This window comes from Zophobas morio, unplaced genomic scaffold (assembly GCF_036711695.1).
Source record: "Zophobas morio isolate AGI-343-1 ecotype UQ-CSIRO unplaced genomic scaffold, CSIRO_AGI_Zmor_V1 ptg000106l, whole genome shotgun sequence".
Classification (NCBI taxonomy): Eukaryota; Metazoa; Arthropoda; class Insecta; order Coleoptera; family Tenebrionidae; genus Zophobas; species Zophobas morio.
The window spans coordinates 31,662-49,475 of NW_026972211.1; the positions used below are offsets into that span (position 1 = coordinate 31,662).

Here is a 17,814-nt window from a genome sequence, read left to right on the forward strand (position 1 = left end):
TTGTATATAGTATAATTAAATCTCTAATAATCTTTAACAAAAGATTCTAAAAGTCTGGGAGCACACCCGTTTTTGTCTTCTCGGATTGTACTAGGGAAGAAGTCGAAAAGGTATTTTATACCGCATTCTAATATTACGCGAAGTGACAAATTTGCGCCATTGCGTCAAGTCCTTGTTGAAATAAAGACTTTGATCCGATTCCTCCTGTTGATCTGGAACATTATCATCACTTAAGTCACGGAAGTAGTAAGTACCAGGGCCAGAGGTTAGATAATACATCTAGTCTGTTAACACTAAGCAGTATACATCCTTGCTAATAGCATTTTGTATGACCGCCCTAGGTTGAAACAAGAAGGGTAATACTACCTGTACAGATTAGGGGTACTATAGAGATTTGAATTAAAACAATGAGAAAGACACTATTTAGAAAAGAGTTTTCAAGAGCGACTGGTTCAAGCTAATACCTGTTAACCTTGAAGGAGATGGGCTTAGTCGAGATAAAAAATACTTTATCAGTGTCGGTTAAATGGTTACTTAATCAAACTTCCCCGCAATTAAAACCGTCTTTCACGTTAGAATCTTACTCTTGAAAATTCTCGATCTTATCGTTACTTGGTATGTTCTCAGAAAGTTTTATCAAACGTATGATATCTCGTTCATAGAATTTATTATTCTAATAACCATTTTTTTCAAAATAAAGCAAATTATTTGAAAAATTATGTACTTAGAATCAGATTATGAACACCTGTGAACTACTAGACTTTATATTGCTATTTGCACATATGTTTTCATTACAACGCCTCCACGTAGTTATTACAGAACATGTTGTATCTCGTTGAGAGATCGCCAAAGCTTGCTGGTTTCACAATAACGCTTGTGAGTTACTTAAATAAAACTTTTGCACGGGAAGGCAGTAGGGACATACTACGAAAACTTTAAAATCGGTTAAGACTTTTTTTTTGAAAATTCCTTTAAAGCATTGCCCTTTGGGTCTCAAAAGGTATATGAGTCATGAGCGGTTTAGCATTAATTTCATAGGTCATAATTTTATTTTTTTTACTTAAACTGATAGCCTCAATCCTGTAATAAAGGTATCACGTCTTAACACAGCGAGGAGTGGATAGCTTATATAATATAATAATATAATATATTTAAAAAGGTTTTAATACGATTATTATGTTGCTCATCCCTCTATATTTATTTCAATAAATTTTGGATACGGAATAAGCACTCCCTTAATTATGTTTACTTTCAGTCACTTACCAACTTTTTTGTTAGGCAGCAGAACTAATTAAAGTTAAACATCTGGAACCCTTTAATATAAAGGAAAAGCTAAAAAGCTTTAGTAAAACATTCTATAATAGATAGTAGAGATCTACAAGCTATTTAAAATAAAAGATAACATGGCTCACACTGGCAGTTAACAATTTTGTTAAACCCTTACTGGGCGGATATAAAATTTTGCGCCAACGAAGCTTTAAAAGCCTTGATCGACCACGCGCTCTGCTCACTTTCTTTTGGTGGTGAAGGGTAGATGTTTCGTAGAGCTTCTATTTGTGCTGCCGAACAAATAGGAACTTATAAGGAGGTATTTAGTGGAGATTTTCTTAGTATTAGTAAACAAAGATCGCATAATTTTTTGAGTAAGAAAAAGGACCCGCTGTGTATAAACGTTAAAGTAAAATGTCTTGTTTTAGTTATTCTGTATTGCTTACAAGGAGTTCCTGTTGGATTGTCGTTCGGGAGGTAAATTGAAGTTTTATTTAATATAAACATGTATATTCCTTACGGCTACTATTTAGTTAGTTAATTTTAATAACACAATAGTGTTCCTTTTTTACTAAAAAGAAAATTAAGCTACACTGACCTTGGTTATTTTTCAATTTCTTCTTATCCCTACAGCCTAAAATTATTTTGGTAAGCTATTGTATTATATCCTTGAAGCTAAGGGAGATAGGTTTATATAAATTGTATTGTGTTTTTTAAGGTCTCCTATTGTTGACTCTTGGTATTCAAAAAGATTTGGAAGAAGAAAAACTTGGATTGTATTTTAAAGAGTTAGAGATTTTTTTCTTGCTTAGCTGGTTTCTTTTTAGGTCCCTTCGCAAGTACTTTCCGGTCTATTATTCTATTTTATTGGCACTCAGATAAACCAATTATTAAAAGTTGAGTATATTGATGTAAAGCAACTTACCTTTTATTTTTTCTTGTAGGTGAAATTCCTTTTTTGTTCTTTACTTCATAATTTATATTGTTAAGGTATCAGCAGACCCATTTCGGATAGTTATTATTACCTTTTATGTATTCTTTGAGATTGATTTTTTGTGCGGCCACTCAAGATATTGCCGTAGACGGCTGGGCTCTTGAACTACTTCCAGCCGATCGTTGCGAACTTGCCTCGACTTGCCAGACAATCGGTATATCTACTACATATGCTCACCTTCTTTTGCTTGTATAATATTTATTTTGCCATATATTTAAGGCATCAATGTAGGATATTTTCTCTCCTTCACCGTCTTTCTTGCTCTCAATTCCTCTGAGTTCTGCTCTCGTTATCTACCGTCTGTAGTTCAGTACTTCTGGGGCAGCGTAATTTATATTAACAGCGGCGACTCAACATTATTTCTTATTGCAGTAGACTAACTGATGGTGTAACAATGAGCCTTTAAGTAGTAGTTCTCTAGTATTTTTACGCGTCTTTAGTTAGCTTTTTAGGAAGACTTGTTATAGGAGTCGCGCACAATTTCTACAGCTTTTTTCTTTATTTTTAATTTGTACTAATCTCTGCTAATTATCAACTTTGTTAAAAACTACCCGTACACCGACTATTTTATTTAAACTTACTACTTGTTCAGACAGCAACTAAAGAACTACTAACACTTGGCGGCTATATGAAGTTCTGGGGAGTAACTTACCTTTTATTTAGTCTGTGGCTTGTAATATTTGTGCGAGAGGACAGTTATACACGTATTAGTTTATTCTCCTTTACGTGAGCAACTAAAATGATTTCTTGTTCTAGTTTCAGTAAATGAAACTTCTATGAACGAATACCAGAAAAATGAAGCTACCGAAAGTTAAACTTTATTTTTTTGCTATTCCCCGCCTAAAACATCCACGTTGGTTGTTGTATCATAAGACTTATCCATTTGGGATACCTACAAAACTCTATTTGATGTTATTAAAATGAAGCATATGTTAGCTCTGCTGGTTGTTCTGTTAGTTCAAAAAATCGGCTTTATGGCAAACGATGCTGTAACACCTCTTTTGCTTATCGAAAAAGTTGTCTAATTAATATATAAAGCTGTAAGCCTTCTTAATTCTTTATAAAGGGCTTTAAACGAGAAGATATGGCGCTGACCGTCTTACTCGACTTTCCATGCCAGCTCGTTTTAGGATATTTGGTGGCCAAATGGTCTACAGGTCAGCCCAACCTTCTGTTAATTATAAAACCGGGCTGAATTGTTCAACAGGCACCCGGCCTACGCGGCCTTGGATGTACGCCCTTGTTCTCCGACTGATAATGTAGTTGATGCAGTTCATATTATTGTTCAACTGCACTATCCCACCCCCTTTTTCCAACTTTTAGGGGGGGTGTTTGCATGTATGTGGTTTACATATTCCCGCCTGACGGTCGAGTTACGCCGGCTTACTTCCTTCTTGTGACTGCTGCAACATTACTAACGTCGTTTGGCACCACGGCCATGTTTGTCTCCCAGGGAGCTTTTTTTGCGGTGTTTAATTTCTTCGTTAATTTGTAAGTACATTTATTTATTTTTGCTTTCCAGAGAATAAGTGACTCTAAAGTTGGCGGTTCCTACCAAACCCTGCTGGCCACCTGCTCTAATTTTGGTGGCACATGGCCCAAGTATTTCGTGCTAAAACTTGTTGACCACTTCACTATTGCGAAGTGCTCCACTACAGTAAGTTGCCTTCTTCATATCTCACTGTAATTACTAAACCTCACACGGCCCATGTTAGGGACAGGATTGTGTAACTGAACTCGGAAAGGCTGCCTGTCGGAACAGTTTTGCTTCCGACCAGACGCCGGGAGTATGCCTTATAATACAGGAAGGTCTGTGTACCTATTTTACTATGGTTCTGTGGTTTTATACTTTTATTTTTTAAGGGTTTTACTATGTTTCTCTGATATGTATTATATGCGGATCTCTATTGTACCTACTTTTCGTCCGACCCACCGCTAAGTACTTGGAAAGATTGGATGTTAGTGTTTGGAAAATATCTAATTAAAAGTCTGCTTTCCCTTCCTTTAGATAAGATGGGAGCTCCCTTTAGAATCACTTACGTCAACAACTATGCTATTTGTATTGCTAATGAAAGCTTATTTCTTAGTAGCCATGCCTTTGTTTTCCTCTGCTCTTTACTGGACAAAACAAAAACTTCCCTCCCCCCCCTTTACAGCAGTATTTCTTTAAGCCTTTCAAAGTTTAAAAACATCCACAATTCCGTATAACACATCTAATTTTCTATTTACTACAGAGCGTTTTTAAGTATATTATTTATTAGGTACGGAGCATTTTTTTTTAACTTTGGCTCAATATATTTATAAGTTTAAAGCTTTATATGCATCCTGCTTAACGATTAAAGCTGTCGAAAAAGTCCTTTTAAAAATATTTATTTATATCAAATAAGTTGCAGTAGTTGCCTCCGAAAGAACTTAGCGCTGCTTTAGCATATATGCAATATCTATATCTTTTTGGTGACAGTAGATTCCTTGTTGATAACTGGCTTTAAAAACCGGCACCTACACTAGAGCTGTGTTAGAAGAAAGGACTAACGGCGGATAGCACACACTTCATTATCCTTAAAAAATTTACCATGTTTGGACACTGTTTCGTTTTCTATTACTCTGACACGTCTTTGTATAAAATTAATACTTTCTAAAGTGAGGACATATCAATTCGCAGCTCTTATCTAAGCAAAAATGAGCTAAGAGTTTAACCTTTATCCTCGCAGTCATGTGCGCTATTTGAGAGGTTCTAAGCGCGTGATTATAACGTCAGTAAGGTTTTGTGTTAAGCGAAGTGTACTACCGTATTAGAGTTTTTGCAGAACTTGTACGCTATCCAAAGGGCAACTTTTTTTTACCGTCCTAGTAAAGCGTCCTTTATTTAAATAATGGTTATTACCAATACCTTACTTTATGCATAACTTCAAACTAAATTTTGACAAAAATAACTATTTATATACCTGAGGACAATCATAAAATCAATAAACTGAGAAAGTTTATAAAACAACCTGTGTGTATATGCAAAGCCACATTTTCTAACTTTTCCTTAGAGTTTCGTTTAAAACTTCTCACACTCCATTCTACATAAAATCGAGTCTATGACAGAATGTAATATTGTTAAAATTAAAAACAGTTTTCATAAGAAACTTGATAAGAACAAAAACTTCCGTTAACAAACGACCCGAAACCCTCGTGCCGATATGCTTTTGTTGACATGCATAATTTGTAAGGTTACTAAGATCAGTGGTCAGCAATTCTAACGGTGTGATGGCACAGCAAGATCTTTTTATTAAAAATATAACTTATTCCCAACTTCTGACGATAAAACACTCCTTAAAGGAGGAGGCGGCCTACTGTAGGCAATCATTGAACCAGCTAGAAATTGCCTTATCGAGGTATCGTTTCTTTATCTACTAATATCTGGCGTAACCTATAAAAAATTATTATTTTTTTTAAAATATATTTAAAAGATTGATATAAACACTTAGGGTTTACTGTATACGTTTAATGTCATTTAAGAATTTTGGGAAAGGGGGTGTTAGTTTTTATTATTTTATGTACTTTAAAAAGGTAGAGAGAATAGCAAGTAAATTACTTAAAACCAAGGTTTAATTTTAATAAATATTTGCGGATTTACAATAGATTTAAAAAAAGTTTTGACGACACTCTGGAAGTTTTTAACTTAGAAAAAGAAACTGAACAGTCTTTTATACCTCTAAGTTCTTCTTTGTATGTTAAAGGTTGAAAACTTCAATTTTAAAGTTTTAGTATTAGTTATAACTTCAACTTTGGTTTTTGTGCTTACCTTCTCTTTTAAACTAGGCACATTAAGAAATACTAGTAAAGTTCTCGTGGACATTGGTACTGGTATTAATAGCTCTTAAATTTTTTTTTAGTTTATATCAACTTACCTATTGTAGTTCTCTCATTTTCTTTATTAATATTAAGCTATCCTAGTAATATTAAGATTTTCTATTATCATATATTATTATTAAATCTATATTTTGCGGAATTATGAGTATTAAATTTTTACTGTTATTATTTAAAAAAATTGAATTTCTACCTAAATTTATATTTATTGAGCAGTCTGTAAACTTTTAAGGGTTAAAAGCGTTTAATAATAATCAAGAAACAGTTTGTTTATAAGGGAAAAAAATCGTCAAGTCAAATAAGTGATTCCTTATTACACCCTCTCTCCTTGTATCCTTTCATTAGTTTATGCGAACTATTTCTAAGTTACTACAATGTTTTATCTCTTTGATTATATTTATATAAAGTTATACAGGCTCTATACGTTCCTTGTTTAGTATAGTAGTATGTGTTGCTACCACTATGCTGAGCATTATTTATCGAGGTTATTACGTGGAAAAAAATCTTGAGCAAGCAAAGTTATATTTTACACGACGGATGAATTTTTTGCGCACGAATATACGTAATTCTTTTTGGAATTTTTTTAGTTTTAAAATGTTTTTTATGATCGTTTCCATCATTGTGTTCAAGAAGGTTTATTTTTTTTTATTGGTCAAAATTATTTAGAAAGAGCTGTTATTCAAAAGTAGATACGAATATTAACTATTACTCTTTACTTCTCATAGAAAAGTTGTGGGAAACTTTGAAAGAAAAAGAAAACCAATATAATATTGTTGCAGATCTGGCCGAAGCTAAATTATTGCAAAGTAGCTCACCTGGAGAAAACCAACTTGTTTGATTACTTATGCTTTAACGAGTTCATAATTATTTTTTAAAGCTTTATTTCAATTATTTTGAGTTATTTATAATTTTTGAAAGTTCACAAAAAGCGACTCTTTTTATTACTATCTCTACTGAGCTTTTAGGTATTTAAAGGACAACTGTTTGATAAGGCAAATTGAAATAATTAGTGTTTATGACATTTATGTATATGGGTCTTAGATCTACTGCGACCTTTAACATTCTCACAGTTTGAGGTGCTAGGAAATTTAAGTTACCTTGCCACGCCGCCTTCTCTTTCAAGCTTTAAGGGCGTTGCGCATAGGCGCCTTAAGAAAAAACGACTTAGTATATATGTAAGCAACGAAGAATTAAGGCTAATAAGAGCTATTTAATAGCAAGAACATATATAAGGCACTTAATGAAGCTGTATTCTTTTTTTTCTCTCCCTCTTTTTTGTGCTCTTTATACGGTTTTCGAGGTCTTACTGTGGCGAGTAGAAAACCAGGGATAGTTAATGAAAATATATACATACTGTGAACTAAATTTCTTTCATGTACCAGTCTGCACGTGTTGGATTTCTCTATGTATGATATATCTTTGGTACTTTTTTTATAGATGCGGAAGCCCAAACCTGATCTATTCAGAATATTTTAGGAAATAGTATATAAAAAGCTGGTTGTACAGTCTCATGCATCACAACCCTTTAAAGAAATGCTCTTTTTCGAAGCCGAATCTGCGCTTGCATTCAGTATCTTTTTCTTTATGCGGACATGCTTGGCATCCCCGGCTTAAGCTGAAACCTCGTGATGTTAGCTTTTTCATCAGCATTTGAAGACTAGCTATGGCAACCGTGTAAGGCACTCAGTAATGTACCTATTTGCTGTGAGCATTGTGCGAATACGTTAGAGCCAAGTATATCCATTAACGAAGTAGGGTATTCGTGCAATTACACAATACTTACTAGGTAAAAACACTTGTACAAGTGTGCTTTGCTAGTACCACACCAGAGAGATAGAAACAAAAAAATTTGGTTTAAGTAGTATTAAGTTAATCTAATCCACAATAATTATAATTATATAATCATTCTACTCCAGTTATTTTTTTGGAGAGACGTTTTTAAAATAGTTGCTTATAAATGCATAAATATAAATTTTTTAACTCTGGCATACTACGGTCAGTCCCTCAATCTAAATTTTCCCTTTTCCAAGGGGTTTAGAGCACGAAAGCCCTGCAATGCATTCTATTGAAGGAGACCATGACTGTATTGAAGGACTGAGGGTAGCGGAGGTACGTCTGGCCCTGACTCCCGTCAACCAACCTAGAATGGTAGAAACCGCTAAAAACCACCCCAAGGAGAGGTTAACCTTTTAGTGCAAGAACCGAGGCCACCTAAAAACCAGCCAGCAAAATGCGCCAGCCAAATCTTTTTGACTAAAAGAGCACCCGTCAAAGGAGTAGCCCCTTAATTACAAATAAATTTTTTTTTTACTAATGTTATTTCCTGGTGCTCGATCGGGTCGTAAAAGAAAACACCGAAATTTACGAGCTCCAAAAGGTAATAGCGTACACATTAGCTTTAAACTCGTGTTAAAGCAAATCTCATCAACTCTATGGAGGCTCTCGCCACCTACCCATTGAGCTGGAAGACTGCAACTGTGGTACTGCTACCGAAGACACCAGATCAGCATCTGCGTGAAGGGATACAGGCCTAACGCCTCTTAGCCATTGACAAAGTAGCTGAAGCGGCCATACTGAGCAGCTTGAAAGCTTTTGCCGAAGCAAGCCACGCCCTGCCAGATTTCCAATTTAGATTTCTACAAAGACACAACACGGCTCGACAACCCTTCGCCAGACAGAGTGGACGGTCCTAGCTTTTATTTGAGAATAGCAACAGGCGCCGTCTTCCTTGATGTCAAAAAAGCGTTTGATCGATTGGCGCAAGGGCTTGCTTCACAAATTGCGCCCTTTAGCCCATCCTACTGTTTTTTTTAACGTGATTAAATCTTACCTTAAGGAAGACGTCTTTAATAGGCTTGTGGGCAATGTGGGCTAACTTTTAAGACTCCTAACAGCCGGAGACCCACAGGGATTTCTTTTATCGCCCCTACTCTGCACATTATGTGCGCGACGTGCCAATGCCTGGCAACCCTCACACACGAATTGTCTTATATGCGGAAGATACGGCAATTTACCCTTCGTCAAAGTCAACCTACTTTATCGCACCAGCATCTGCAGTACTACCTAGGGACGCATGCCATCTAATGTCCTCTTGGGCAAATTACTATTAATGCAGCAAAGAGCAAAGCCCTTTCTATAACGAAGAGGCTCAATACATCTTTACCGTCACTAACTTTCGAAGGTAAGGTAATTTTTTGGTGAACCTAGGCTAAGTACGCAAAGATCATTATTGACAATAAGCTCTTGTGGCGGGCGCACGGAAACTATACCGCGGCGAAAGTCAAGGCAGTGATATAGCGAGGGCACCGCGTGCTCTTGCTGGATCAAATCAATCCCTTTTAACTACTACAATCTAAAATTACAAAAATACGTGGTAATTCCTTTCATGAATTTTTCGAAATACAATTGCTATCACATCTACCCCCTCTCTCGCTTATATGTTTTTTTCTCCTTAATTTTCCTTTGTTGCATTATCAGCTCAGTATTATTAACTATTTTTTTAACCTCTGTTTTATTAACTTCCTTTAATATACCTGTTTGTGTACGTAAACATATTTGTTTAACTCCCCATATTAATACCTTCAAACTCATTTTTAATAGTAAATTTTTACACGTAGACATAATTATTATTATTAGTGTTTCCTGAATAGCGCCTACAGACACAGACATCCACAACGACAATTTCTCTACCTATAAGGCCGTAACATCTTTAAAACTGAATATAACATATAGGAAGCAATAATCAATAAAAAATATAGATATTATGGACAACATGCTTTCAATAAGAGACCCAGACGCAGACATTACCACCACCATTTATATCGCTTCAGAACTTTTATGGCCTAACTATTTTATAGAGCTTATATTCGCAAAAAAAGAACATAGCTGATATATTTACGAAACCTACTATTAAAGCTTAATACGGACTGAAACTTGATACTATTTTAAAAAATATTATACCAATGATTGTAACAATACTTGACACATCAATTTGCTACAATTTTACACCAAAAAGTGACAAAAATTATTAATCTTTGTTTCGGAATGTATGTTAATACAACTACTCTTGCTCTTCTTTGCTTTCTTTTCTATTGCCCCATCCTCTGTTAAGAGGCGGAATCTGGGTGAGTTGGAGTGCTCTTACGCGCTCTGTTCGTGTTAGCTAAAAACTCCATCCTGGTCACTTAATTTGCCAAACAACAAGTACCGTATTATAAACACATTTTGGTATTTCATACATGCTTACCTATTAGTCCCCTGCATCAAACCGTAAATAGATATGGGATAAGATCGATGCTGCCCTTAACGTTACTGCTCCAGTAAGCGGCATAAGAAAGAGCTAAATAATTGTGGTGTGGGCCTCAAGGAAACCCTCGAACCATATAACAAATTATTTCATGTATCAGTATTCCATGGGCTTTCTTTTCAAATTTTTTGTTTTAGTGTAAACTTTTCCCGCTGCTCTTCAAGTAATTTAAATGATATTATGCAGTTTGTAAAATAACAACATTAAACCACAGCGAGGCTTCTAAGAAAGCCTGAGAGGAACACCGGTTACTTTTGGTAAAAAAAGCTTATTAGGCCGCTTATTTTACAAACATGTTAATAATTTTTTGCATAAAATAGTTTTATTAGGGATTAGTTAACATATTAAAAATTATTAGTTTTCTGCAAATCCAGAGGAATTGCGAGTATACTACTATTTTTATAATAACTTAAACCTTCCTTTTCTTCCAATAATTGTCAGAGAATATTACGAAAATTTTTTTTTCAATAGCTGAAGGATTTTCTTAATTTTATACTGTGGTATTAAGAGGAGCTGCCTTCGCACTTCCACAAATTTATCACTCCCTATAATAGCCTTGTACGGAAATTTCTCAGAGTGGCACACGCTAAAGTCAAACGCCCATGAAGCCTCCTCTGCAAGCAATTGATCCTCCTCGTGGACGTACTGCAAACGAGGGGCTGCACAAAGTTCGTGCTCATGTTGCTGGGTTACAGGTGTACACACTGGCTCGACACTGAGTCTCCTCCTCTTGTTGAATATCTGCACCTCGTCGGTTTTGTCGTATGTAATTTCTTCTGGAGAGAGTTCAACGTAAGCTTTGCAAATATAAAAATAGTTGGCAAAGTTATATCCAGAACCCTATAAAATTTCGAAAAATCTTTATAAAACGCTGCATGAGACAAAAAAACCTTTTTTTCCAGGCTACTAATCTCCTCATGCAAAATAGAAAGTAGATGAGGTGCTATCTGAGGGGGAGAGTTAAGAACACGCTCGTTTAAAATAAGGCCAAGTCCTTAAACATAACGTTAAAAGTTGCGAAAATGCATCTCAGTATTAGGATAATACCTTTATTCTTGTTCCCAAATAATCGGTGTATTATTTTTTTTATAATATTATCACAGCAATTTTTTAAAAGATACTGCTTAAATTCAAGAATAAATTTTTTATTTTCATTTCTATGAATATCGATGACAGAAATAAAACCGATACAGTCTTCCGAACCTAATAGCACATATATAATAACTTTACAGTTTCAACAAAGAAAGTAATAGAAGGTAAGTATACCTTCAACTTTAATAGAACTCCCAATGTAATTTCTCTGGGATAGTATTGTTATTGCCCAACCCCTTGTGTCAATTTTTTCTCTCCAAAATAGCTGATGAAGTAACCTCTGAATAATACCCTCATCCTCTTTTTGCAAATGGTGAACCACAAATTCTAGGCTTATAGCATCCTAAGGACGTACTTACCCCGCTTAAAAAATTGTTAAATATTGCAGATAGTATATGCACAATAACCTTTTGAGTTAAGTAATCGTTAAGACTACCAAATGGTTCCGCACATCTCGACTCTTGTAGAGTGGATATGTTCTAAAAAGCAGGTGGGAGATTTTAATAAAAATAGACAACAAAATAAATACTTTATCTTTGCCTTCTATATCACTACACATAATAAATTACTTTCACGCAACAAACAACGAAAAAAAAAGGTGGAACTTTTTGAGATACTTTGCTTGTAGACACAAGAGCGCACGCCTTTCATCATCGAGCAACCAATAGCACTGGGGGAAGGTAAGTTATGATTTTTCTATCATGTAGTAAGTAGGCGCACGTGAAGTATTTTCAATGGACGCTATGCATCTCAAATGGTTTTTGAGTTAGTAAATATTTGCAAGTATGCCATTCCTTACTTCGGTTTTGTCTACGAGTGTAGGCGTAAAGCAATCTAATAATAAACTTGTATTAGCATCTTTCCTACTTCACATATGAAAAAATAAATTCTTATAAAAATTTTAGGTGATAGGATAAACTTGTATTTTTTTAACTAAATTGGTTAAAATTTACGTTAGTATTTAATTATTTTAAGCCCGCCTGGGGGTACCGCTTTTAAAAAAAAAAATTCATTTAGTGCCGTAATATCCCCCATTAATTATAAATATGTTATTATATATGTAAATTTGTTTTTTTCTATAGCAGAAGGCCTTAAAATTAAAAACTTAGGTTATTTTTTAAAATTGATATCACTGCAGAAAAGTCTTTTTATAATCCTTTTTTGAAAAGTCGAGAAAGCCTTAAATTAAAAACTCAGGTCATTGTCCTAAAATTTCTATCATTGCAGAAAATGTCTTTTTATAATTGTTTTTTGAAAAGTCGTCGTTAAATAATTAGATTTAATTTTTTTTTCATTTTTAAAGTGCACTTAAAAAAACGGTTTACTTACACCTTGACTTTAAAAAATCTACTATATTTACTAATTAACAGTTATTAAAATCATATTTTCATAACGCTTCTGTGCTATTAGTTTAATGACATTAATAATTTTTTACAGGCAGATTTAAATTCGAAGTTCGTCTGACTTTCTTTTAACATTATATCCTATTTGCACCATCTTAAAAGTAAATTATTTTTTGTTCGCTATAAAATCTAAACAGTGGCTAAATATTGGTTTGTTTATATCAAAATTTATTTTGTTGCCACCCTGCCTTAGTTGGGGAGCTAAATGTCAGGAGGCCTGGCTGAGGGCAGTGGTGCTCCAGTGTCTTCGGGAAGTCTCGGTTTTAGTTACCCGAATATTTTCTGGTGTTGTTTAGCGGATTTCACTACTCTAGACCAAATAATGGGCGTACGGGCCAGATACGCTTCCGCTGCCCTCTTCTTCGGCACAGCCATAATACTCCTTCAAGAGATGGGAGGGCTTGTGTCCAAAACCCTCTAGTGGAGGATACTAACTAAGCGCTAAATGCCCCTAGGGGACTGGGCGTATTAAGCCGGTGATAAATATAAAAAAAATAAAATAAAACGTTAACCCTCACTTAGAAAGGAACCCTGGTTAAGTGCACACTTATTGTTTGTGCACCACTACACATAAATATATGTATATATACAATAATAAGATTCGCGAAAACTGACTATGAACTACGCAAAATGATTTAAGTTATTAGCTTATTGAGCGTTCTGCGCTTAATTTTACCCAGCAACTGCACAAATCGTTATAAATAAAATATAGACTTTAAGGCTAATCTGGGGAGCTTGGCTGGCGGTGATGCTGACTAGCTTTTCCAAAAGGCCATGGGTTTCGATGCTTAGGACCGCCTCCTGGTGTTGGTTTTTAGCGGTTTTCCACTATATTAGGCCAAATAACGGGAGTAAGGGCCTGATATTTCTCCGTTGTTCTCCAGGCCTTATAGTCAGTATACTTTGGGAGCATAGACTGGTGGGTATTATAGCCTAATTTTCTTGAGGAGGGTGTTCAATATAACTGCCATATAATAATCTCTTGCTACTAAATTTATATATCGCATCAACCTAATTTTTTTGTGTATGTTAACAGAAGGTCCCCGGAACTTAACGAACGTTTATAATGAACCTTGGCATGTGCCTTAACTTAAGGGTGTATATAGCTTTTGCGAAGGACACGCAAGAGGTTTTCTGGTGTGCGTTAAGGATTGCGCGAGGGCTAGTTTTCGGTGAGGTAGTTGATTCATTGCCGTGTCCGTTTATTATATATCTGGCGAGTGTTAACCTTTGCAACTTTTATAGGCGCTATAGTTAGACACTACGCGTTGTACCTTCGTGACCTGTTTTAGTGCATAGTTTTATTATTCTTATATTTCAATAGATTTAGGGTCCGATACGCTACTTCTTTTTATAATATATTTAATTTTTTCTTAGCATAAACATACACCCTTTTTATAATTTTATATGTATACATATTAATCTTTTTTTTTATTATAATCTAAAATGCCCAATAAAGGCTTTCTTAATTCTAATGATAAAAATTTTTAGGTCTAGAAACTAGATTTTTGGCCTGGGTTTTTTAAACTGGGTAACGATTGGGTTTACTTACGTAGTGACCTTGTTTCTTGGGCTCTCTAATTAATAACTTTTAAGGGGTTGACGAAGAAAAAGAGGAGGTGCAACCACTACTGTCACGTGGGGGGATGATATTTATACCTTCAGACAAGTAATACAATTTGTGACAAACATATAAATACGTGCGATGACACGGTAATGTAAATTACCACTTGGTATCAACACGTGGTTTATCAGAGCTCACTAACAGATCGTTTCAAAAATATTACTTACAGTTGATGATTACATTAACGTGAAAGGGCTTTTAGCAGAATAGATAGCAATGTCATTGACATTATATAGTTACGTCGGCTCCTACTTTCCAATCGACTGTTGTCAGCTATACTGAATTAAATTTGAAAACGTCCACTAATAGTATGGTGATTAGGGCCATCGTGACGATTACAACAAGTCTTGTTTAAAAGAAACCGACAGACTTCTACATGTCAGAAAACCCTTTCGTGGATGTATTTGCCCTAAATGTAAAATATATTAAGAGGATCATGCTTACTCCGAACACTGCCTTTAATATTTGAATTATATTAGGGGTTGTACCAGTAATAATAACTATAATATTCTTATTCTTGTTCTTATATTTAAGTACCACGTTACCTGCGATAAATAGCCTTCTTTAAAAAAAAAATTACGGTTTAATTAACGTGGGACTGTCATAATTGACAGTGGTACCAGTTCACATTTATTTAATGACGTAAGTCTTAAAAATTATAATTTATTAAGTAAAACATTAATGAACTTTTTATACTTAATGATATGGAGAGTAAATAATATATATAGAGTATAACTTAGTAGCAGAGAGTCTGCTTCAACATCACTTTGTAGTAAACTTTTTTTTTACCAACCGTTGCACTAAAGTTATTTGTTAGTCCAAAGATACTTTTAAACACAAATTTGTTACAAAATTATAAATTTTTGTTTTTAAGTTATAAAAATAAAAAGAATGTATGTAAATATGTGTAAACAAAATTTACTTAAAAATTGCTCAGTTGAAGAAACAATATTAGACTTTTTTGATAGAGAGCCGATGAAGAGCGAAGAATGCGCCTTCGAAGAAGGGATTTAATAAATATTTACAATTTTGTATTACGGTCTTTCACACTGCAGGAGAAGTTCACAATATATCGTGAACTTGTGATAGGCCTTTTTGTATTAGCAATGAATTTTGACTATTATTATTCAACAGTAAAGAGCTAAATTATTAAATAAATTAAATAATTATATAACTCTTTCTCCTTCGTTATTACTTTTCATTTTCTATGCTACTGCTTTTATTTCTATATATATACAATATTAAAGTATTATTAAAGTTTCAAAATTTTCAAATATTTTATTAGTTGAATAAAAAATCATATAAACTTTTTTATGTAGTATTACTATTTACTTTCTTGTACTTTCTCTCTTTATTGGAGGGATATTAATTTAACTGTTGTTAGTAGAGAGGGTAAGCCACCTAGCTGCAGCCGCTCATTTATTACAATGAGTCAAATAAATCTCAATAACTTTAGTTTTTCTAATCCTGAGATTGAAAATATATTTATATTTTTTTGTATAAAATAGTTTATGCTTTTTCTGTTGTATGTTTTTATTCCTTATTACTTTTTGACTGTTTACTTTTTTAAATTTTTTAAGTTCAAAGTTTTAATTGTATTGTTCAGGCTATTAACTACGTAATTATTTATGGTGCTACTTTCTTTTAACTTTATGTCTTGTTGCTGTTATTAAGGTTTTCTATGAAATTAGTTTACATTAGCTATTATATTATATATATAAAATCTGAAAAAGAAAAATTTTTATAAAATAAATTTAAATTAATCAAAGTGTGTTTACATCGAGGTGATACTAATAACTCGCCTACGCTTATCTTGCAGTCTTTACCCAACAATCGCGTTGTCGCCAGACATATACAAAGGGCACTAAATCTACAATTAATTCTACCCTCACACAACTCAGGCGCACACAAAAGCTGTCTTGTAGAGCATTTGCAATAAGTTACTAACACCCACATTAAGGCACATGTTACAAAGCAATGCCTATAAATTCGTTGGAGGCTATTAACTTTTATTAAGTTTTGATCGAGTTTTCATGTTGATGGTAATATGTTTAATTTTTCGTCGTTATTTTCCTTGCTGTTTAAATGATGTTCACTTATGGGTATGTCTGCCATGTAAATCAAAAAGAGGATGAGTGAAAGTAAGGAACCTTGTAGTACGCCTTCTTTGAGATCCGTTAAACTTGAGCAGGCCATTTCTATTATTGTAAAAACCTTTCTACGGTGCAGAAATGATTAAATAAGAGAGAGGAGATAATTAGGTATTCTTAGGCTGATCATTTTAGTTATGAGACACGTATGCCAAACCCTATCAAAAGCCTTTTCAATATCTGAGAGAACAGCACATTTGGACTCGTTGTTGTTAAGTCCCTTCGTCTTGTGCTCGGTGAACTTCAAGAGTTGCTGTTTAATTGAATGGCCCCTTCTGGACCTAAAATGGTTTTCGAGGAGGAAATAGTTTTTTTGTTTAACATATTTGTGTAATTGCCTGAGTATAACTGCCTCTGCTACTTTGCCGGCACATGATAATAGAGTTTTCGGGCGACAGCCCGCGGTGTTTAAGGAAGAGAGATTTTTAATTTAGTAAGGAAAATAACAGTAGCCACTATCCATAGAACTGGAAATAGTGCAAAACTAAGAGTGGCATTAATTATAAGAGTGAGGGTTTTTATGACCGACTCAGATAAGTTTTTTAGCATGAGGTTTGTTATGCCATCAGGTCCTGGTGACTTATTAGTTGAGAAGGTGTTAATATTCAATTGTACCTCGTCGAAGGTTGTGTGATTCTTTAGCGGTGCTTGCTTAATAGAGGAGGTTCAGAGTTTTCTTGAGGGCAGTTGTCCTATCTAAAAAAATTGTTAAGGGTAGGCATTGGGACAGGAGACACTAAGCATTGACTTCCGCTTTGTCAATGTTCGTCGTAAACAGTCCCGATTTTCGACTTTAATAGGGAGGTTGTGCTGTTTATGGCGGTTCTTCACCGATTTAATGAATTGCCAATAAGAGGGTTGTTGTTATTTCCTAGGTTAGAAAGCTTACTCTCCCATTCTCGGTTGGGCAGCGTGAGAAGATTTTTTTTGACCTTTTTGTCAAGGTTGTTCGGTGTTCGTTTATTTTCAGGGGACTGAGTTAATGCAAACGTCCTCTTTTGCTGTTTTCTGGATTGAAGAACTTCAAACTCTGTCGGCAGATGTGATTTTAGATCTGTTTTTACGGTATACTATGTAGGGGCAATTTAAAGATATTTCCAGCTTTTAGGTGTGTTTCGCTC

The 17,814-nt window shown here is 34.5% G+C and overlaps 1 protein-coding gene and 1 long non-coding RNA gene across 2 annotated transcripts; both read left to right on the forward strand.

Moving 5' to 3' along the window:
• Positions 1–1,536: 1,536 nt before the first annotated feature.
• Positions 1,537–4,266, forward strand: LOC135144531 (uncharacterized). Its single transcript, XM_064076559.1, has 16 exons — positions 1,537–1,588; positions 1,649–1,746; positions 1,828–1,917; positions 1,988–2,045; positions 2,097–2,209; positions 2,314–2,417; positions 2,483–2,589; positions 2,856–2,967; positions 3,020–3,073; positions 3,137–3,279; positions 3,330–3,420; positions 3,471–3,522; positions 3,587–3,731; positions 3,786–3,920; positions 3,979–4,072; positions 4,127–4,266. The coding sequence occupies exons 8-16, from the start codon at positions 2,892–2,894 to the stop codon at positions 4,246–4,248; spliced, it is 912 nt and encodes a 303-aa protein (XP_063932629.1). The 5' UTR covers positions 1,537–1,588; positions 1,649–1,746; positions 1,828–1,917; positions 1,988–2,045; positions 2,097–2,209; positions 2,314–2,417; positions 2,483–2,589; positions 2,856–2,891; the 3' UTR covers positions 4,249–4,266.
• A 1,239-nt stretch (positions 4,267–5,505) lies between these two features.
• On the forward strand, positions 5,506–6,955 carry LOC135144539 (uncharacterized). Its single transcript, XR_010283193.1, has 5 exons — positions 5,506–5,643; positions 5,891–5,988; positions 6,071–6,115; positions 6,603–6,680; positions 6,844–6,955. It is a non-coding gene; the product is annotated as an uncharacterized LOC135144539 (long non-coding RNA).
• Positions 6,956–17,814: the final 10,859 nt, after the last annotated feature.